General features: G+C 41.2%; 1 protein-coding gene across 1 annotated transcript; it reads left to right on the top strand.

Moving 5' to 3' along the window:
* The first annotated feature begins 1,013 nt into the window (after positions 1–1,013).
* On the top strand, positions 1,014–13,517 carry LOC148534677 (chymotrypsin-like elastase family member 1). The gene is made up of 8 exons (XM_088465872.1): positions 1,014–1,056; positions 3,322–3,419; positions 7,097–7,197; positions 8,570–8,695; positions 9,912–10,048; positions 10,849–10,994; positions 12,267–12,416; positions 13,509–13,517. Exons 1-8 carry the CDS (start codon positions 1,017–1,019, stop codon positions 13,515–13,517), a joined length of 807 nt encoding a protein of 268 aa, XP_088321998.1. The 5' UTR covers positions 1,014–1,016.
* The last annotated feature ends 1,348 nt before the right edge of the window (positions 13,518–14,865 follow it).

Raw genomic sequence — 14,865 nt, 5'->3', positions numbered from 1 at the left:
TTTTACACAAAACACTATCAACCCGGCACCCACCGCCCTAGGGTGCCGGGGACAGCCCCAAGCTATCAGTCTAGGCCTGGGGTGCCCTGGAGAGGGGGACCCCTTTATTGGTGAAACCGGTGAAAGGTTTTCCCTGGCTGTGGCATTATCCCCCCTCTAGTAAGAGTTTGGTGCTGGTTTTGGATATTTCAGGGGACCCCTACTCGTTGAGTCCCCTGATTTTCCAAAACCAGGACCAGCTCAACAAAGCCCTGTGCTGGTTCTTAATATAGAGGGCCCCCTACGCATTTTGGACCCTGTATTTTTAGAACCAGGACAGGCTTTATAAAGCCCGGGGCTGGTTATGCTTTTGGGGAGGGGGTTAACGTCATTTTTTTTATAATTTAAAACCTTTTACATATGTACACACAGAAAGTATCTCATGGATATGTGCATGTTTCTGTGTTAATCTGACCTGCTCAGGATATACTCGCTAGCCTGAAGCAGGTCTATTATTTGGAGACTTTTGGTTAAGTTTTTTTTCGCGAGTCTAAAATAGACACCCTATTACATTGGGCGAGTTGATTGTTTTCAATGTGAAAACATCTGGATGCGAGTTTGGGAATGGGGATTCTTAGTAACTATGAAAAATGCGAGTTTTAGTGAACTGACACCCTATTACATTGGAGAGTTGTGAAAAATTGCGAGTTTAGCACAAAACTCTCAATTTACCAAAACTGATACCCTATTACATTTGGCCCATAGTGTCTTTTTTTGTCTAATATTTTTCTGTGTGTGTGTGCGTGTTAGGCTTAGCTGCGCAAGATACAGCAACGCAACCTATTTGAAATTCTTTTTATAACAACATATCTATACATATTTGTCCTTCAGGGACACATGGAAACACATTTGCCACCTGTGTTACCTGCATCATCTGGAAGTATTCTCACTATACGTTGACGCCTTTTTCAATTATATAAAAGGGGAGACACCACTGTTAGGTCTTTACAGAACAATTGCCCAGGAATCGTCTCACCATGCTCAGGCTTCTTGTATTGGCTGCTCTTGTCCTTTGCGGTAAGTTTTATTATCTAAATACATGTACTGTATATTCTATTTATACCGGCAAATCTTTAGAAGCAATTCCTAAATACTGTACTATATTTGTGGTTTCTTGAATTGCCTTGCTACAATTACTATTGTACTGTAATAATTAATCATACTTATGTTGTTAAAAGGTGACAAAACTCTGAAAGACCCCCTTCCCCCTAGTCCTTAGTCATCTGTTTTCTCCATCAACAAGTCTTCATTCCTTCTTCAAATTTACAATCACGCTTTATCATATATCATATTTATTATATAATTTCTGGAAAATGTTATCATACATTGTAAAGCAGAAGCAAAACACGTTTGTAGGAAAATAAAGGTTTTGGTTCTTCAGATTAAAGGGGAAGATGTATCTAGCTTTGGAGAGACATAAAGTGGAGAGAGATAAAGTACCAACCAATCAGCTCCTAACTGTCATTTTACAGGCTGTGCCTGAAAATTACAGTTAGAAGCTAATTGGTTGGTACCTTATCACTCTCCACTTTATCCCTCACCAAGTCTTGATACATCTCCGCTTAATAGTTTTAAGAGAAGATAACTCACGCAGGGGTGAATAGCAAGACAGTATATTTTCCATTACTGCTATTCATCTTCTTAAATTTAAATATGACCGTTTACAAAATGTTCACAAAATATATTTAAAGCTGCTATGAGATAATAGGTTAATTTAAATGCATGAAGAGTAGGCATCTGATCATGTCCACACAATTAAATAACTAGGCTCCATTACACAACAGTCAATAGTAAATGTTACATGCATATCTGTTACATCTACATTCGTATTATCTAGGCTGTAGGAGTTAACATTTATTGAATAGGAACATTTAAAATGCAAAACTTACGCAATTATCACATTCAATTTTTGCAGAGGGAGCAACAATCCCCGCTACCTCCAGATGGAACAGAGGGCCTGATTCAGAGCAGGACGCTATTTGCGAACGGTCGGCTATTTAGGGGGCCGGCTATTTAAATTGAGCGCTCGCTCATTGCGGTTTGTTGACGCCTCTATGTCTGAGCGAGCGTTCGAAAAGTGCGCTCGCTATTTTGTAAAACGCCCCTTTGCCGTTCGCATCACACGTCATCTCCGGTATTTATTTGATCAATCGGGTACATCGAAAAGGCATCTGAACTCAGTTCAGCTACAAGACAACCAAGTGACATGGTCGATGACGCTCCTTTACTAATTATGCACTCCCATTAAACACCCTTTTTACCATTAGGCACGCCTGCGTTCGGATCTCCACTCCCCCGTTTTCAAGCACCTTCCCCTCTTACCACCCACAAACGGTACATTCTGTCAATCAAATTAGCAGGCCCTCGCTATTTTGCGAGCGCACGATTTCCGACCGCAATGACTGGTTTGCACATGCGCATTAGGACCCATACGCATGCGCAGTTGTGCAAACATCACTCATAGCGAACGAGCGGCCGCTTACGAGCGGCTCTGAATCAGGCCCAGAGCACAGGGGGATCAGATCCTCCCATATGCACATGTCCTTTATTGATTAGACCAGTTTTAACATTTTATTGATCTGAGGAAAACTTTTTTTTTCCAATTTGTAAGAATATAAAAGTGAACTTTATATTGTACTTGTTCCTTATCTAAAAAATTCTATTTGTTAAAATATACTATAATAAACTAATTATAATATAAACTGGCACTATAGGTTATAATCATAGGTATATTTAGGGTGTGTAGTATATTTATCTTGTGCTGGCAAGCTGGTCCCTCCTCCTCCACGGCGCCATCTTCCCAGTGACATCTTCAGGAAGATGGTGCCATGCAGTGAAAGCAAACACTCTGGTGCTGTGCCAGTCTTTGCTCTCTTGTGCACATGTGTCATCTTCCTGAATATCGCTGGGAAGATTGCACCACGGAGAAGGAGGGACTCGCTTAATTGCACAAGGTAAGATGCAGGGCTTGGGGGAGCCCCACCGCTCAGAGGAGGGAGCCAGCTGCACACAGGCCCTCTTGTTAGTATGTTCCTGGTTATAATAATGTATCATTAACCATGAATTGCAAATGTAACATACCATGAAGGGAAACTCAAGTGGCCGAATGAACATGAATATGTACACAATACTTACATTGTATTATTACCAAATAAAATATTTTGCTAAAAACAACTCTCAAATATTGTTTTAGTGAGCTAAAGAGATGTTTTTAAAAAAATCCTTATTCCATTTTTTTTTTAAGTAGTAAGTCTCTTCAATATCTATTTTCTCTGCCTAAAGGATATTGTCACGAGGATAACATACTCTTTTTGGAAGAAAATGTAAATGGACGTGTGGTAGGAGGAACAGATGCAGTAAAGAACGCCTGGCCATGGCAGGTGAGCAGGACTATAGTACACACACAGATTGTACATCTGGCTTTCTAGATGACTATACTGTACACACAGACAATATCCTGAACACCCAATGGACCTTAAACATCATAAGCATCATTCATGGTCCATCAAGCTTTTGTTGCTTGAATTGTACATTCCACGAGTGTAAAATAAGCAACTCGGGGCCACATGTAGGGTTGGTAGCATTTTACATGAGAAATGCATCCAAAAAAATTCAATTGCAGCTCAAACTACAGCTGTATGCTTACAGTTACTAATGACATGCAGCTTTTGCAGAGCTCACATGACCCACATTGGTGTTCCCCTTATGGTTATTTCTTGAGTATTGCTTTGTGTGCACTTGTAGTGGCACTTTATAGTGTCGATTCTTTGGCACAATGGTTGTTAGGCTTAATAGTAATAATGCAAACAGACACCTGTCATATAGTAACAGCTTAATTAAGGTTTATCAGCTGGAGAATGTAATCCACAATCAACCAATCATAAGGCTGGCATTATAATCAGTGTGTATTATGCATTACAGGTCAAGCACCCTAAAAATATATACCTGCTGAGATACATAGCGAGTTCATGTCCAGGGGTGACTAAGTCACCTTCACCAGGAATATATTACTCTATTCATCCTATAGGGCCTTGTCTACTACTGCTATGCAGATAGGACACAACTGTAACCGTCCTTTGCTCCAGGTACTGAGTAGCCAATAACAATCCTAAATGGCTGTCTAGCTGAGCTCCATGAGTGGAGCCAGTTGGCTGTGACTGAACTCTGAAAAAACACCCTTATGATAGCTCACAGGACAAGGCTGTAGCCAACCAACAGGACTTACATTTGGGGGTTCAGAACTACAAAACACTGAACATGTGCGGAATCTCGGTGTTGTCCTGGATAGTGGCTTGTCACTAAGAGGTCTATTTACTAAGCAGTGTTAGGAGACAGAGTGAAAAGTGATAAGATGTCAGACAATCAGCTCCTAAGTGCCATCTCAGAGGCTGTGTTTGAAAAATGACAGTTGGGAGCTGATTGGTTGGCACCTTATCACTTTTCACTCTGTCTGCTAACACTGCTTAGTAAATAGACCCCTTAAACATTGGGTATCAGCCACAATTAAATCCTCATTCTATCATCTGAGGAACTTCACCAGAATCAAGCACTCCCCTAAGAAGATACATGCATTTATATCATCACGCCTAGACTACTGCAATGTCCTCTATCTTGGTCTCCTAGCAAAAGAATTGCACTGCTTGCAGATGGTACAAATGCAGCTGCCAGGCTATTAACCAACCAGCCCCATTCCAGCCATATAACACCTGTGATATAGCCACAGCTTAATTAAGGTTAATCAGCTGTAGAAGTTAATCCACAATCAACCAATCATAAGGCTGGCATTATAATCAGTGTGTATTATGCGTTATGGGTCAAGCACACTCAAAAGATCTACCTGCTGATATACGTAGTGAGTTCATGTCCAGGGGTGACAAAGTCACCTTCACCAGGAATATATTACTGTATTCATCCTATATGGCCTGGTCTACTACTGCTATGCAGATAAGACACACATGTACCTGTCCTTTGCTCCAGGTACTGAGAACCCAATAACAATCCTAAATGGCTGTCTAGCTGAGCTTCATGAATGGATAAGTGCGAGATGGCTGTGACTGAACCCTGATAAAACAGAGAAAAGACAAAACACTGAACATGTGTGGAATGTTGGTGTTGTCCTGGATAGTGGCTTGACACTGAAACATTAGGTATTAGCCACAATTAAATCCTCATTCTATCATCTGAGGAACTTCACCAGAATCAAGCACATCCCTCAGAAGATCTCCCTAAAGTCATACGTGAATTTGTATCATCACGCCTAGACTACTGTAATGTCTTCTGTCTTGGTCTCCTTGCAAAATAATTGCACTGCTTGCAGATGGTATAAATGCAGCTGCCAGGCTATTAACCAACCAGCCCCGTTCCAGTCACATAACACCTATTCTCTACTCCCTTCACTGGCTGCCTGTAAGATGGCGAATAGTTTTCAAGATTGGCTTACTGACTTTCAAAGCCTTACATGACCAGGGCCAGAGGTACTTGAAGCAGCTTCTGATCCCTTACTGTCCCACTCTATTACTGCGATCTGTTGATGAAGGACTATTAATAGTACCTAGAATCTCCTGGAATTCATTTGGGGGTCGAGCTTTCAGCTTTGTGGCTCCGACTCTATGGAGCTCACTTCCCGGCACAGTTCAAGAAGCCTCTACTCCAGAATCCTTCAAAAGTAGACTCAAGACTCACCTACAATATTCACCCAAGCATTTCACTAATGTCCCTTGTTAAGCTTGTTTTGTATTTTGTGCTGTAAAGGCAAATGTAAAGCACTTTGAGTCCTATTAGGAGAAAAGTGCTTTATAAATAACATTATTATTATTATTCCCTCTGCCATTCCAAATCACTAACCATATGGTACTGTAAGTGTAAGATATGACTTGATCTGCAGATGGACGCAAGTGTAAGTCTTTAGTGTGCACCTGAGCTGTATGGAAATGTGTGTTGTATGCTAGAAAAAAAGAGGCTTCCATCCAACTCTACATGAACCCTTGTGTGTCCATAAATGGACTGTCAAGCATTCAATAATTGTCAATGTGTAGCAACTTCATGTTCACTATATGGCTCAATTATATATATTTTATTGTACATTTAAAATGCAATGATTGTACCTTGAAACATACTATGGCCACGTGATCTGCTTAAAGCAGTGTTTCCTAACCTCAGTCATCAAGGCACACTAACAGTCCAGGTTTTAAGGTTAGCCATAAATCACACAGGTGACTTAATTAGTACCTCAGTAATTTTGATTTTACTATCAGTGCTCAAGCAGAGATATCCTTAAAACCTGGACTGTTAGTGTTCTTTGAAGGCCAAGGTTGGGAATCACTGGCTTAAGGATTAGTTTCCCTGAACTATGTGACACAGGGCTCATACTACACATACCTGGGGCCAAATGTAATAGGGTGAGAGTTTAGAAAATGTGAGAGTTTAGCAGCAAACTATCACATTGGTCGAGTTTTATTTCCAAAATGGGAAAACATCTGGATGAGAGTTTAAAGTTTTTGAGTCTAAAAACATGCGAGTTTGCATGTTCTCGGTCTCTTTTACATTGGCTGAGTTTAATAAGTGTGAGGGGTCTATTTACTAAGCAGTGTTAGGAGACAGAGTGAAAAGTGATAAGGTGCCAGCCAATCAGCTCCCAACTGTCATTTTTCAAACACAGCCTGTGAAATGACAGTTGGGAGCTGATTGGCTGGCACCTTATCACTTTCTTATCACTTTTCACTCTGTCTCCTAACACTGATTAGAAAATAGATCCCTGAGGGTTTTATTGCTAAACTGTCACATTTTCTAAACTCTCGCCCTATTACATTTGGCCCCTGGAAACTATGTCTCATGAATAGATTTTTAAATAGCACAACTTCATTGAAAGGTTTAGGTTGGAAAAATGAACATTCTTGTTTATTTACATATTGACACAACTTCCATACATACAGTATGTTTTATTTCATACTATTTGCAGGATCAAGCATTAAGCAACATGTGTTAATCATTATATCCAAGCTTTTACTATTTAGTTCACTGAGTCATAAAGTAATGTTCTGTTATTGTGTTCCTCCAGGCATCCCTCCAATATCTCTCTGGCGGCAGCTGGTTCCACACCTGTGGAGGTTCCCTGATCCGTGCTAACCGTGCGATTACTGCTGCTCACTGCGTGGACAGGTAACAAACCGGGCTTGTTTATTGTTAATAGTCCACTGTAAGACATACTTGCCTACTTTTGAAGAAGCATTTCAGGGAGATTGTGAAAGCAACACCTATGAGCGGCGGTCTAGTAGAGGTGTACTGCTACATCTGAGAGGTTTGCCATAAAATTGATTTACATACAAATTAAATGAGCCCCAAAGCAGTTAGTAAGATCTATTTGTTGATGAAAATATACTGATACGCTTCAAAATATGCATGTAACCATAGGGATTATTGTACCCTTATAAACAATGCAGGGAAATTATACTAATGATACTAATTGAATGCATATATCGCTATTTTTATTTATATTTAACAGCTTCAAGATTGAGGTAAGGTGCAATCAGGGAGATTACTAGGCTCTTCAGGGAGTCAGGGAGATTGCTACTATGTCAGGGAGTCTCCCTCACAATCAGGGAGTGTTGGCAAGTATGCTGTAAGATCACTTGTATAATATTTATTGAAATACTTAATCTAGTTGTTAAATAGAAGGCTTCTTTCCAAGAAGGTATTACAGACTACTGAACATTGATATTAACTCAATATTTCCTTATGCTCTCTTTAACTCCTCTAGAGCAGGCTGCGGTGTTAGGAGTTGGGTGCGTCCCTGTCTTAAGGCCACCATACACGGAGCAATATAGTGGGCGATACGACAATTTTGAACGATATCGCCGCTATATCGTTCCATGTGTGGGCAAGATATTGTCCACTGCGTGCTCCCATGGGGTCGTCCGTCGCTCCTCCAGATCTTTTTGCTTGTTCAATTGATCTGGGGGATTGACAAACGATCCCATGGAGCGATATGCGGGTGGGAGTGGGGGGGTGCTGACATATCGGGTGGTCGGCCACGGGATCACTCCGTGTGTGGGGACTACCCGAAATGTTGGCCATCGGATCGGCCGGCGCATCGCAAGGTGTATATCGCACAGTGTATGGGGCCCTTTATAGGGCAGTGATTTACATATTAACAGGCAGGCTTCGTAGATTGCTATTTGTGTATTGGTTGATTCTTACCAATACCACCTTTCAACACCCCCTTTCTCTTGTGCACTGGTTTCCTATTAGAGTATATTTTGTGATGCTGCGGATTCCAGTTGAGGGATCTCCATTGTTCTGCTAATTATGCTAGTTAAATAGAGGTTTGAGATCTTGTTGACCTACTCCACATATACTCAATGCATTATATTTGTTTCCTTGAGAATTATTATAATTAGCACATACAGTTGTTTTGTGCTGTGTTTATCACATTATTATAAAATTGATGAAGATATTTGGGTTCATGCTTTATAAAATGACTGACAGTACACACTGCTAATACCATGTTCCTCCTTCTCATCCTCTGCAACAGTAACCTCACCTTCCGTGTGGGTCTGGGAGATCACAACCTCAGTGTTAATGAAGGCACTGAACAGGTCATTGCCGTGTCTAGCATCAGGCAGCACGCCAGCTGGAATACCAACGATGTCGCTGCCGGGTAGGGAACTAAATTAGGAACGATTATCACAGCTAACTAAAATACTTTGGAGTTCATGTAAAAAGATAATATAAAATCTGTACTAGGTAAAAGGTAGACAGTGAACATTGGTAGATACGAGGTTTTATGAAGCTTCATTTTCCGGTCATTTAGTGAATTGTTTTAATGTGAATAATAATAATAGATTACTATGTTTCAGAGAAGGGTGAATTTTGATATGTTTCCTTCAATGTCAGAATCTTAATATTCATTTATTTAGAAAACGACTTGCTGGATACGGCATGTTCATGCTTCTTTATTGCAACAAATTGCCCAATAGCACATCCTCTGTAGCCCTAAAACAATGCAATGCCGGATAACAATCAGTCATGTCAACATTCCTGGCCATCAACCATCAATGGTTAACATTCATCAATGGTTTGCTCCTGATGGTTATGTCATCAATGGCAGAGATCCGATGGTTCTCCGCCATCACATTTTTTCCCTCCTGTGGCACAGGAAGCACTAAGGTTAGCCCTTCCCTGATCGGCCACCAGGTCCCTCCTCCCAGTAGCTGAGAGCCATTGTCTGCACTGTGTGGGGGTAATTTAGAAGTGGAGAAGTTATAGCAGCGGCTGTGACTATTGTCGCAGCCATTTCTGCATCTTTATGCTAATGCCGCAGCACATGAGCGTCCTGTTGAGATGCCCACCAACTGCGGCATGTATCCGCCGATGTGCGTACAAAGAGTACTATCGGCGATGGTGCAGAGTATGTCTATTAGCATTGCATTTTTACTTTAAGTATATATAATACAGTGCTATCTATTTTAGAGAGATCATCAACTCCCTGACTGAAAACACAGAGATTTAGAAGTGACATTAGTCACCGTATCTATATAAAAGCTCCCCATGTATGAGAATGTCCCTTTGTTTTGGGTTTAGTAACTTACAGCGCCTATTAAACCTTTTAAAATGAATTTAGTGCATTACAAAAAAAACCTTCCAATGTTTGTAGTGTTTAGTGCGCTACCCCACCTCTTGCTTTATTTTCTCTATAGAGTATTTTTAGCCAATAAGTAAACCTCTTTGCTCACAGTACCAACCATTGACACTAGTATGGTTAACAAAATAGAACACTTTTATACAATATTTTATACAATATAATATACAATGTATTGCGATTATACATTTTTCCTTTACCTATTGGAATATTCTCAATATTTGTATTTTTGCAGCTTTGATATTGCTATACTCTGGCTGGCCTCCAGCGCTACCCTGAACACTTCTGTGCAACTGGCTACACTGCCCGCTGATGGCGATATCCTGGCCCACAACTACAACTGCATTGTTTCAGGCTGGGGAAGACTCACCAGTAAGTTCTCTGTGTACAGCTTTGTCTATAAAATGGGCTACATTTTATATTAGTATATAATTGGAGAGGCTTAAATGAAAAAGGCAAAAGAGCAATAGCACATTTTTAGGAAAGGACATGTCTGTTTTATTTTGTTAAATATATATATATATATTCAACATTGTCAGAATCATAAGTACAGTGAAAGATCAAATACAAATATGAGAATAATGAAAAACTATACTTTATAAATTAATATAAATGAAATAGAAAATAAACAAAGGGAATAATTCTGCTGTTTCATCAGAGGAATCTCTAGTTAGTATCCTAGCGAGCGCGATGCTGGCACTGATATTACCGGCACAGGAATCCCGACGCCTATCACAATCCTGGCGTTGACATCCAGACTGCCGGGATACCGAAGGTAAGTATCAGGGTTGGGGAGTGGGTTAGGGTTAGGCACTAGGGGAAGGGTTAGGGTTAGGCACTAAGAGGGGGGGTTAGGTTTAGGGTATGTGGGGGGGGTGTTAGGTTCAGGCATCAAAGAGGGAGGTTTAGGGTAGGGAGAGGGTTAGCATACCAAACAAGTGTTGGTATACTAGACCTGTCGGGATGCCGGTGTCGTGATTCTGACAGCTGGGATCCCGCCTGCCGCCATCCCATACCGATTCCGATAAAATTGACTAACTGCCTTTGGTGTGACCGTAGATCTCTGCCTCTATAGAGCACACGGAAGAAAGTAATGTAAAAAAGTAATGCCCTTAACTATGTATTATTATTATTTTATTTTTTTCGTAATACTAACTTATCTTTCTCTGCAGCCGGTGGGGCTCTTCCCAGCATCCTCCAGCAGGCCAACCTGGCCGTTGTTGCCCACGCAACCTGCTCTACTAGTGCCTGGTGGGGCTCTACAGTCAAGACCTCTATGATCTGTGCTGGTGGTGATGGAATCACATCTTCCTGCAATGTAAGTTGAATGTACATTATGTCTTTTTTTTTTAATAGACCAAGAAATGTATAAATATGCATATGTATAAAATGTATAAATATCACCCATGTCATATAAACAGATAGAGATTATGAGCCAAATGTATTATGGTGAGAGTTTAGAAAATGTGAGAGTAAACTCAGCCAATGTAATAGAGTCCCAGAACAGGGAAACTCGCATTTTTTCCAGACTGAAAAATCTCTCATGATTTAAACTCTGATCCAGATGTTTTCCTATTTTGAAAATACAACTCAACCAATGTAATAGAGTGAGAGGTTACTGCTAAACTCTGACATTTTCTAAACTCTCATCCTATTACATTTGGCCCTATAAATCAAACTACTAGCAAATTGTATCAACTAATAATATCATTTATAATAATAAATGACAAGTATAAGTGATAAGGTCGTAAACAGTTCTGTGCTGCTTGAATAATGATAAAGGGTTTTTGACATTTCTAAAAGTTAAATACTAAGGGGGAGATTTATTAAACCTTGAAGAGCGATAAATCACCAACCAATCAGCTCCTAACTGTCATTTTCAAACACAGCCTGCAAAGTTACAGTTACGAGCTGATTGGTTGGTGCTATATCTCTCACGATTTTATCTATCTTCAGGCTTACTTAAATGTTCCCCTAAGGACCTGATTCCGAGATTTACGCTAATGCAACCGCAGCTGCATTCTCACACGGATCGCAGTTGCTAAAATATTCTAATGCCTTCCAAAGCACAGCCCAGCTTAGAGACGCCCACTGCTGCCTTCTCATATCATTTCGATGACATGCAACAGTGTAAACATCGGTACCATTGTTGCACATCTGGCATGTAAGTCAGGTCTGACCAGCTGTAACCTCTGCAGCTCTCCTGACACGCAGACAGCTCTCATGCTGTGCAGGAGATCGCAAAGGCTAATTTATACACACCCATAAAAAGGCGTTTAAATGGACCGACACGTCTGCATTTTTCTAACCAACAACCACCCCCCCCCCCCGTTACCACCCCTGACTACCTGTCACTCACTTTGCCAGTGGTTCCTCTGTTTGAGCATATTTGCAATGCAATCGCTGCATATGCACAGTGCGGCTTTCATACATGCACAATGGCTAATAATTGCTCTGTTTGCATAAATATCGGCTGTGCAAAAATTTCTGAATTAGTCCCTAATGGATGAAAAATATGAAGCAATGTAATTACCGAACTGTTGTATTAATGTGTAATGTCAATTATCTTTGTTGTCTATGTTTTCTGCAGGGTGATTCTGGTGGACCCCTCAGCTGCTCTGTCAGTGGTGTGTACCAGGTCCATGGTATTGTCAGCTTTGGATCCTCTCTTGGGTGCAACTACTTCCAGAAACCATCAGTGTTTACCAGAGTCTCTGCTTACATTGGATGGATCAACAGCGTAAGTGTCCCACTATCAGTATTTCATAGCATACAGTGGGGGAGATGTTTTAAATCTTTAAGAAAGATAAAGTGGAGAAATTGCATAGAAATCTAGAGCTGATTGGTTGTTATGGGTTACTTCTCTACTTCTCCTGGCTTTAGTGCCACTAACAAGTACTACATACTGGCTAACTTTTCATTTTTCCTCCCGGGAGAAGCCCAGGGAGGAGAAGCAGGTGGGTGCAGATGGGGAGGGACTGATGGTTTGCGGAATTAAATTCTGCCTCCTTGTGGTAAATTAACGCAAATAGCACATATTTAAATAGGGGGCGGGCCAAATGACAATATTTGTAGAATTGCATCATTAAGCCCCGCCCCCTACTCGGGGACCCCGATCTTCTTGAAAATTCCCCCCATTCTTCCCTTCACTAGGAAGTGGGCAGGAATGAGGGAGAAGTGCCTACTCTACCGGGGGTGCGGGGGGTTACCCGAAATATCGGGAGCCTCCCCCGACTTCCGGGAGAGTAGACATGTATGAAGTGCTAGTATATTTTTTTTAAAGCACCTCAACTATATAATATATGTCCCTAATGTCAATTAATGCTGACAGTGGCTGCGGATCTTACAGGCTTGCACCAATGCACCAGGTCCGGCTGTTCTAGTCTGTGTGACAGTGGGGTCTATTTACTAATTTCACTTATGTTTTAAAGCAACTCCCACAAATTGGGTGCAAATACATTAGATGTAAATACAGCAACAAAGCATTTTTCACCTAATTGATAACGCAGGCCTATATATTATTTGTTACAGTATATTACTTGGGTCATTTACATCTGAATGGTACAATCATCATGTCAGGACATAAAGTAAACAAAATCACTTTATCACTATACATTACCCACACTGCAGTCATAAGCAAATCGTGCCTTTATTTAGACTTATTAAAGCTACTACAATGTCAATGAAGTGATGTCTAAAATTACATATTTGGGGTATTTGTGTCTGCAGTACTGTTATACAAGTACAAGTGGTCCTGATATTTCTGCTCCTTGTTATCAGAGTCTAATACGTGAGATTGTGCTCTAATAATATATTTTCTTCTTTTTTCCAGAATGTCTAAATGTATCACACCTTTCTCCCAGGATAGAATTCTGCAAACAACAATAAAATATAAAATATATATGTATATATATTACTGAATATGAATAACAAATTGCTAATAAAGAATTTGTCTCCACAAATATCTTATAACAGTTTCAATCCTTTCATACATAAGTGAAATGCAGCATTATAGATATAAAGGATATGTGACACTTTTGGACGCAGAGCTCTGCAGCTTATAGGAATAAGAGGAGATCCTATCACTTTAATTGGACCATAAAAAACTTATGCAAAAAGTAAACAAATCCCACCAAAGCGCTGAGTAAATATAACAAAAACCAAAATAGAAGGAACTAGATAAAGGGTATGCAATCGGGAAGCCGACTGTCATATCCCGGCAAGGGTGAAATGTCGGGCATCATCTAGATGTAGACGCCCGGCATTTCCCCGATGCCGGGAGACCAGCGCCCGGCATCCCGATCGCAGTGAGGCCGGGCGCCGCGAACGGACAGCCGCGGGGGGAGGGTTAGGTTTAGGGCTCCCGGGGGGGACTTAGGGTTAGGCACCCCCCCGGGAGGGTTAGGGTTAGGCTAGGGGGAGGGAGGGTTAGGGTTAGGCACCCCAGGGGGGGACTTAGGGTTAGGCACCCCCCGGGGGACTTAGGTTTAGGCAGCAGGGAAGGGGGTGGTTAGGGTTAGGCACTTAGAGGGGGGATTAGGGTTAGGCACTTGGGGGGGAGGTTAGGGTTAGGCACCCCTAAGGAGGGTTAGGGTTAGGGGGGTTAGGTTAGGTTAGACAATACTTACCTATCCACGATCAAGATTTTCAGTGCTGTCGGGCATCCGCTGCCGGGATCTCTGCTGATGTCGGGCTGCCATGTGGCCGACGGTATTTCATACCAATTCCAGATAAAGTAATCACTATTTATTCAATACATAAATGACCCCTAACATAGGGGAAAGTAGAACACAATAGAAAAGGACACACAATCAGTGGTAATAATTCCACTATATATATATGCAGGAAATAGCAATAAATGTAAATTTGTCTACTTTTTGAAAGCAGCATTACAGTATATCCATTGCATCACACTCATTTAATAGGTGTATTTAGTGATTATGTTTACTCTTGTCTGCGTCTCTGAAAAGTCTTCATGTTACACTGCAGGATCATATTCCCTCTTGAAGAAGTGTCACTAAAAATAGAAACAAAAATAAAATGGTTACATACAAATCCGATGTTTGGGGATCTGCGCATGCAGAGGACCCGGTCAGCGCATGTGCGAACGGGTCCTGTGCGACTGCTGTTGGCCCGCCCTTAGCTGCAGCATGATTGAAATGCTGCGGTGTTTGGGGGGAAGATTGGGG

Source organism: Taudactylus pleione, unplaced genomic scaffold (genome assembly GCF_031769625.1).
Source record: "Taudactylus pleione unplaced genomic scaffold, aTauple2 ptg000065l, whole genome shotgun sequence".
Classification (NCBI taxonomy): Eukaryota; Metazoa; Chordata; class Amphibia; order Anura; family Myobatrachidae; genus Taudactylus; species Taudactylus pleione.
The sequence above is the reverse complement of the archived record's forward strand: the minus strand, read 5'-3'. Positions and strand labels throughout refer to the sequence as shown.